Genomic DNA, 8,943 nt, shown 5'->3' with positions numbered 1-8,943 from the left:
GTACCCCTTGGTTTTACGCTCATGCCTGTGCTCATGCGTCAACCACTGTACCAAGGAGGCAGTCTGTAGTTAAATTAATTAATGTTAAAATAACATTTAAAACAAGAGATTATGTAAAAATCAAAAACAGAAGGTTTTGCTAATTTTGCAATAAGAGGGATTGATGACAGAAAATTTATACAAAGTATATTATATTTTAACTATGAATCGTATATGACATAATATGTTATAAACAGACAGCAGTACTTGGTTTCTTTTGTTATATGCTATTACATATAGCGATGACTGGTCAATTTCGGAGTATAAGATTTCGAGAATTTATTATTCGAAAGAATTATTCTCAGTACTTATTGGTTTGTATCCATATAACATGTACCTATACTGTTTATTTTGTATTTAAGAATTATCATGGAACGATCTTTGTAATTTTTTATATACAGTTCGTGTTTATTTCTAGGAAGAGCAATCATATTTGAAGACTTTGGTTTTTACAAGTTGATGATGTAATTAATTAATGGGACGAAATATGTTTTTATTAGTAAGTAGACCTTATTTACCATTCCTACACAATATACAAGCATTAATGGATTCCGAAACTAAATAAAAAACAGCTTTATTTAAAAGTAGCTTTCCGCCCGCAGCTTCGCCCGCGTTTTCAAAGAAAACATAGTTCCCGTTCCCGTGGGATTTCCGGGATAAAACCTATCATATGTGTTAATCCAAGTTTTCTTCTATGGATGCTAAATTTCATTGTACTCGGTTCAGTAGTATTTGCATGAAGGAGTAACAAACATACATACACATACATTTATAACATTAGAAGGATAGGATAGGATAGGATATGAAGCTGGCTTATACCGACTACAATTACTTCTTAATATAAATTATTATAATTAATACCCAACTTTAGGGATAATTAAAACACATTCAGTTTTGTAATACTTTATATTATAATTTTAAATTCAATTCAGTATCTTCTTTCCTTTTTTCTTTCCTTTCCCTTCGATGCTGGATAAAAAGCCACCTGCAAGAAAAAAAAAACCAAATAAAATAATAGACAGAATATACAACTGGAGGCTTTATTGATATTTGACTTTACATAATTATAAAGGCACTGAAGTAAATTAAAAAAAAAAAAACTAGCAAACCGGGCGAACTCCGTTTCGCCACCAATAAGTCGGGTTTTCCTTCCTGACGCTATAACTCCAGAACGCACGAACTGATTTCCACGGTTTTGCATTTGTTGGAAAGTTCTCGGGCTCCGTGAGGTTTATAGCAAAGAAAAGGTGTTTCTGGTGGCGAAACAGAGTTCGCCCGGTTTGCTAGTGCTTTATAACTGAGAAATTTTTAAGGGACAGAAATAATCCGATCCCGAGGCAGGAGACACGTGTCTCTTTTCCAAATCCACGATTCTGCCTGAGCAATCAAATTTCTTATACTCTTTCTTCTCTTCTTCAAACTTTCACAAGTATCGTAAAAATATGTATCCCGTATCAGCTAGAATATAAAAATTATGTACATAAAACAAGAGAACTTACATTAAAATAGCAATAGCCGGTACCGACATAACAGCGCTAAAAATGAACACGGACCCGGTAAATATCGATATAGTACGAGCGTACAGTATCGAGTACGTGGGATCAAAGAGCAATGCCGCCAACGTCTCCACCAGGCTGAATAGCGAATTCATTTTACCTGAAAAACAATTTTAAATTATTTCTCTATAGATAATGATCGATTGTTTCAAAGAAAATGCTCTGTAGAATAGTATTACAGACTTGTGAATATGAGTGAAGATAAGTTACGTGGGAAATTTGATTCGTGATATTTATCATAGACAAGCTTTCCACCCGCAGCTTCGCCCGCGCAGTCAAAGAAAAAACCCGCATAGTTTCCGTTCCCGTGGGATTTCCGGAATAAAACCTATCCTATGTCCCGGGGTAAAAAGTAGCCTATGTCCTTTCTCGGGTATCAAAATATCTCTATAACAAATTTCATGCAAATTGGTTTAGTAGTTAAGGCGTGATTGAGTAACAGACAGACAGACAGAGTTACTTTCGCATTCATAATATTAAGTCATAGATTGAGTCATAGATTACTTAATAGTGAGAAGTATTATGTTATACATTTTGGTTTAGTTTATATGGAATTTGAGTTTTTGTTTAGTGTAGATTGTGACATTGAAAATGGTACGGAACTAAGGAAAATAGTCATAAAGCCGTCTTTGATTGACACTTTACGAAGGAGTAGATAAACAAACTACTGTCAACCAATTTTAACAAATATTAAAGTACCTTTTTATAACAAATCCTTTACTATATGATACAAAACTGTATTGGAAGAAAGGAAGCATGTAAGTAATTTATAGCAGCTTTACACGCGAAATATCCTTTTATACTCTCATACAAAATATGAGCGTTTAAGAAACTATGCATTAAACTTTTGTCATTTTAAATACCTATAGGTAATTTTTATGTCATACATCACATCGTTCTATGATTTTTATAGTAAACTAGCAGTCCGCCCCGGCTTCGCCCGTGGTACGTGTTTTCCCATAAGAACCATCCTCGTACTTCAATTAGTAATATTATAAAAAAAGAATTAACAAAATCAGTACAGCCGTTCTCGAGTTATGCGCATACAAACACTTTTTGCGATTCATTTTTATATTATAGATTTCAAAATTGAAGTCCCCCCAGTGTATTAATATAATTCGGCACTCAAAAACTCTTTGCAGCAAAGCACTAAAAGATAATAAAAAAGTTAAATGCATTTTATTACGGGAGCAATTTCAACCTTTCCTTAGCTCCAAATGTATTAATAATGCATGGATTAGGATTCCGACATCTTAATATCCCAAATCAAATAACCCGCTACTTCTAAGCATCTAATCTCTTACAGTATATAATAAAAATTAAATATAAATAAAACGTACCCATTTCTTCGTCTCGAACTAGCTTCGAAGCCATCGACCTCAGAGAGGTGAACGTTGTTGCGTTTAGAATTTCAACTATTGGCACTGAAAATAAATGAAAATATTTAGTCACGTATCAAAGGAATTCCTTGAATTTAGATGTACTTTGAATATGATCTGCTTATATATTGGTTTTGGTTTGGAACTATCACGCGTGATAATTTATAATGTAAGTACTTATTAATTTTAAAGGACCTTTGTAAGAAATAGGGGCTTATCATGGATTCACTATAACAAGAAAAGTAGCATTACTACATAATAATAATCTAAATGCAAGTTTAAGTCCCGTCCAAATCATTTCAGAGTTGGCTCCGAAATTGCAATTGAACAATCATAGCACACATGTTTTAATAATTGTTGTTCTGTTGTTTTAAATCACAACAAACTGACCAAATTATATGACTAGATGTAGAGATAATCAGTTATTTATATCGGCATATTACAAAAATATCTATAGAACATTAATCTTAGCCACGCATTTGTAAAATCAATGTAAAATTGTATACAAACTGAATAATGTATTAACTGTCAATAAGTATGCATTAATGAGCGTAATCAATCACAATTAATAGCATTTACACCACACATTGTAGTCTCTTTATTTATTTGTTAGACAATGTTGATTTTAAAGAATATTTTTTATCATGGATACAAAATTACGATGTATTTTTATTCGTTTTCAACAGACTTTGTAAAAGGAGGAGCTTCTCAATAGGGGCTATATTTTTTTGGGTTGTAATAAGCTAAGCTATGATAATAAATAAGTATATGTTTTAATTGTCCTTTTAACATAATACGGACTTATAAGCTATTAATAAGTATCTTAAAAGAAAAATTAAGACATTATTATATACCTCTATTATACAGAAATTCCGTTTCTCTTCTACTCACCCATAAACATTTCCATATCAGTCGTAACGAATGCGAGATACACTGAGCCAATTAATTTACTGACTATAGATATGAGACATAACATGCTGTCGTGGAAACCCCAGTGTTTGCTGAACACACTTATTGAAAACAGTGCCCCTGGAATAAGGGAAAAAGTTATGTTAGATATTTTATTAAATTACGGCTTATAAGTTGTATATTGATGTAATTGAAAAGCACATTTTGTTGCTGCATAATATTTAAGGCAATAAGATTAGATTTTGATGTCTTTTTCTGTCTATTTTCTAAGCATGATTGTGATGACACGATTTTATAAAATTTGTTAAAGCTTTTCATACAATATCAACTCAAATAATATGTACAAGATCAGGTGAAATTGATGCGCTCTTCAATGTTATTTTATGGTTATGAATTTGTTTACCAATTGGCGACACTCATAATTTTACCACATAAATAACTAGGATGTAGCTAGATTAAAAAATAGGATTTTCCATCAAATTTTCTAGTGAGCAAATAGACCATGTTTTTTTAAATAATACCACAGGGACGTAAACGAGTCGATTAAAAACATCAGTTCATTTATGAAACGTGCTTACCTAGCGAATGTGTGATGAGGCTGTAAGTGGAATAGAGGCTGAATTTCAAAGCATCCCATTTCAGCCGATATCTCACAAACATGTAGGTGATTATTCTCTCGCCTGTCAAATGAAAATCACCTTAATAACATAGCGGGAGAGTCCAAAATTCAAGTTTACATTACTGAATAAAAATCCATTGAATTCAGTTTGCCAGCGAACATTGAATGTTTAATGAAATTCGTAGTGTCTCTGCACTAGTTGTGTCTAATGTTATTGTTTCACGCAATTTTCATACTTCCACTGCCAATAATATTTGTAAATAGAGAAATGTTAAACAAATACAAATATTTTGTAAAGATATCACGCTCGTTGTAGTGAGAGTTAAGTAAATCTGTTGTCGTAAATTTAGTGTTAAAGAAATTAAATTGAAGATTTTGTTACTGGTCACATACTTTAATAATTAATCCATACTAATATTATAAATGCTAAAGTAACTCTGTCTGTCTGTTACTCAATCACGCCTGAACTACTGAACCAATTTGCATGAAATTTGGTATAGATATATTATTTTGATACCCGAGAAAGGACAAAGGATAGGTTTTATCCCGGAAATCCTACGGGAACGGGTTTTTCTCTGAAAACGCGGGCGAAGCCGCGGTCGGAAATCTAGTTATACTATAAAATTCAGGCAAAAAGCAGGGCCTGATTGATGCAGCTTTTAGTCTCTCAAGTAATACTTTATAATGAGTTTCTTGGATGTATGAACAAGACAGATTCTTGAATTGCCTGATTTTTGCCATTACCATGTAACTACAATTCTAAAACTAAAGCTAAATTAAAACTTACCATGGTTTGGTCCATATACAATAGCAACAACGGAAAGCGTAAGAATTATCTTCTTTCGAAGATTTCCATCTCTTTTCTTAAATGCAACAACTGCTGTTTCTTTAACCAGTGAAAAAACTTCGGTTATTTTAAACGGCTTTACCTTAAAACAATATAATTTCCCAGTAAATATTTTGCGTTCCACAATTATTTAATTATCTTCTTAATACTAGTAAATAAGATACTAAAGATAAAAATTATAATTGTTATTCATTAAAAATGCAAAGTAAATAGGTCTTAACTATGTGGGGTTTATTTATTATCACATATTTTAAGATAAAAAGATAACTAAACTATACCTTTTCAGTGCCGGGTTTTGTCCTTTTTTCCAAATAAATGTATCCGTATAATAAAGTTATTAAATAAATGAAGCCCGAAATAGTGAATACACCGTAGTAGCCCCAAATTTTCAATAAAATCCCACTCAGAGCTGTGCCTACTGGTATTCCAGCGGTTAAACACAAATTGACCAAACCAACACGAAAAGTCCGCGACTCAGGGGTTGTGATGTCACTTATATAACTAAACACACCAAGATACACCATGACCCATCCACCGGTTATAGACGGAAAGAACGCTTCCAAGAACATGGTCAGTTCCACAGATATCTCTTTAAAGAAATACGTGCTAAATATATTGCTTAAACAAACACAAAACTCCCCAAACAACGGCAGAAGAATGCACAGCTTTCTATTTCCAGTTCTGTCACTCCAAGCTCCCATAAATATGACGAGAATTGTCGGTAAAGACGTTTGTATCACACTCTTCCATGCTTCAATAGATGATATGACTGTCTGTACTTCTGCCTCGTAGGAGCTTAAATTGCCTCTCTTTTCGAGAAGGGCATCACATATTTCGTCGCCATAATCATTTTTGACACGACAAACTTTATCTAAATTGAGATTCTGTATCGCCAATTTGGACAACATTGAAGGAATAACGAGTCCAGCCAAAATAGGTTCCACTGATATGTTGGATTTGAGGTATAATATTTTTTCAAAGAAAGTTTTGTTTTCTGCTTCATTCTTAGTTTCTATACCCTGTTTATTTTTGCCTAGAAGTTGTTCTTCAGGTTCTGGTGGTGGCTTTACGGTTGTCATAGTGATATCTTATTTGACTTTATTAATTTCGCTACAAACGCCAACAACGTTTGATACGTTTTCGCTCTGAGTCGAAGATTTATCGTTTTCTTTGTCTTTGTTATCTGCGTCGATAGTAATAAAAGTATACCAACAAAACGGCGAAATGTTATGATAACATTATTTTTAGAAAAGGATGTTCTATTTATCATGATACTTATTTTTTATACGCATTAACGCGGAGTTTTGCAGGATTTTCGTGCAATTTAAATTATTGTTGGACATGTACACGAAATTTGTTGTGATCAATTTCAAGTTTATTTAATGGTTTGCCCGATTGACCCGTTTATACTAGCTTTCCACCCGCGGCATCGCCCGCGCAGTCAAAGAAAAACCCACATAGTTCCCGTTCCCATGGGATTTCCGGGATAAAACCTATCCTATGTCCTTTCTCGGGTATCAAAATGTCTCTATACAAAATTTCATGCAAATTGGTTCAGTAGTTAAGGCGTGATTGAGTAACAGACAGACAGACAGAGTTACTTTCGCATTTATAATATTAGTATGGATTAGTAATATTATATAGGACCTACATAAAGTGTTGCAAGTTTTGTTCTTACTATGAGAGAACTTGAGAGAAGTACAAGAATTTTTTGTATTCAAAATACCATCACAATTGTTCTAAAGATCATATTGTGCTATTAAAACGAAGTCCATCTAAAATGAATTTCTCACAATGTATCTGCATTCAGATAATAAAATAAATACATACTTTAACCATTTTATTCTTCACCTTATTATTTCAAAGTTCATAAAAAATAGATTATAGTTTTTATTTTCATTTCTACCTCTGCGAGTATACAACCTAAGATTCTGAGGAAAGTACTAGAATATCTAGATTCTGCAGTGCGGAAAATAAGCAACATATCCTAGTTTAATGGAAGCACATACAAACTGAAATGATATCGTTGTTTCGATATTTCTTCACGAAATTTCGCATAATAAGTTCGTGTCGAAATTCTGAATTTGTTAAAGAAACCCCTTTCAAAAACATATTTAAATAATCTGGATGTTTTTTATTGCTCAAAAGGATTTGACTTTTCTTTTGTTACGGTATAACTCAAAAACTGGTGACAGCATCATTCCGAGCTACCTAGGCCACGTTTATTTTTTCACCCTTTTTTTTTTTTCAAGTGGGGAAATCTTGCCTAAGATACCCACGGCTCCCGGGGAAGGAGCCGTGGGTTATGTCGGATTCCTACCGACTAAAACCCCACCGTGTACCAACGCGCTGCTTTAGACGGGATGCGGGTTATTTTTTCACCCTGCTTTAACTCGAGAAATGTTGAGTTAACCTATTTATTAATAAAATATAATATGTATTGCGTGTTGGAACACGCTGTATATAACTTTTATCATTATTTAACACTACTAATTACTATTTGTACAGGGTGTTTGTTTAGCCACTGTATCGACCATGAGCTGATAAAGCCACAAATAATATTATGCATTATAAAATAGACTTGCAGTGTAGTGAACAATAAACATTGATGATGGTATTGAATGCTTGTCAGTATAAATTAATGACATACTACGTTAGTACATCTAATAATATAATAATCGTAAAATTTTATATGTTCTAATTAATGTGGAGATAACGATTGTAGGCTTTATGAGGTTCAAGAAGGAAATTTATTATTTAACACACGCTATGATCAGATTATGGATAGATAAATAATTTTGGGATAAACTTACGTGCGTGTTAAAAAAAACTATTACTCAATTTTAAAATTAGTTTATTTGTAAATAATTTAAAAATACATGAATGGATATACAATTTTGGGTTGTAAATCGAATTATATTTTAAATTTTTTCCATTTCACAGTGTTGCCTATTGCGAAATTGAAAAACAAACACTATTCATATGCAATTGTTAAAGATTATTTGAATCAAAAAGTTTGAGCTTGACAAAAACAACACAAACAAAAGCTTTTGTCAGGCTCAAGCTCCCTTGTAGCAGTGAAGCTTCCGATATTTTATGGGTTTACAAGTTCATAGCATTTATAAATGTCTTGCTATCTTACTTTGTAGATTTTGGAACAGATATTCCCTCCATATTTAGATCCTCCTTCTATTTAAGTCTGTTGAAAAATAGAACTAAAGTTTTTAGGTTACTATGTAAACAAAAAATATAATATGTAATATTATAGTTGTGCCGTGCAGGCGATCCGCAAAATCAGGTATTTCTAAAGCTCATGCTATATTCTGGTAAGCTACATCACTGCCAAGTATCATCTAAATCCGCTCAGTGGTTTTTGCGTAGAAATCAACAAACATACATACATACATCGTCACAAACTTCTGCAATTATAATATAAAGTATGAAGTAAGATAAGATTAACACAATACACTTGAGGATATAATATTATCCAATCATGCTTAGCGTCACTATTTTTATTACTAATCATTAATTTTGAAAGTAATTGTTATAAAATTGTAGACACATTTTCTTCAGCATTTCCTACGTCAAAGTTAG

At 32.6% G+C, this 8,943-nt stretch overlaps 1 protein-coding gene across 1 annotated transcript; it reads right to left on the bottom strand.

Moving 5' to 3' along the window:
• Positions 1–934: 934 nt before the first annotated feature.
• On the bottom strand, positions 935–6,464 carry LOC149484822 (proton-coupled folate transporter-like). Its single transcript, XM_089700407.1, has 7 exons — positions 5,628–6,464; positions 5,290–5,431; positions 4,462–4,563; positions 3,866–4,003; positions 2,936–3,019; positions 1,539–1,695; positions 935–1,024 (listed from the first exon to the last, which is right to left on the bottom strand). The coding sequence occupies exons 1-7, from the start codon at positions 6,426–6,428 to the stop codon at positions 949–951; spliced, it is 1,500 nt and encodes a 499-aa protein (XP_089556533.1). The 5' UTR covers positions 6,429–6,464; the 3' UTR covers positions 935–948.
• Positions 6,465–8,943: the final 2,479 nt, after the last annotated feature.

Source organism: Colias philodice, chromosome 11 (genome assembly GCF_061535455.1).
Source record: "Colias philodice isolate Cphi_HAF_F1 chromosome 11, ilColPhil1 Martin Lab GWU primary, whole genome shotgun sequence".
Taxonomy (NCBI): domain Eukaryota; kingdom Metazoa; phylum Arthropoda; class Insecta; order Lepidoptera; family Pieridae; genus Colias; species Colias philodice.
This window is presented reverse-complemented; position numbering and strand designations above follow the sequence as displayed.

Coding starts and splice junctions, on each gene's coding strand:
- LOC149484822 (XM_089700407.1), bottom strand. CDS start 6,428: ATGACAACCGTAAAGCCACCACCAGAACCTGAAGAACAACTTCTAGGC. Junction 4,564..5,289: donor TGTATATGGACCAAACCATG/GTAAGTTTTAAT, acceptor TTCATTTGACAG/GCGAGAGAATAATCACCTAC. Junction 1,025..1,538: donor CCGGCTATTGCTATTTTAAT/GTAAGTTCTCTT, acceptor TTTTTCTTGCAG/GTGGCTTTTTATCCAGCATC.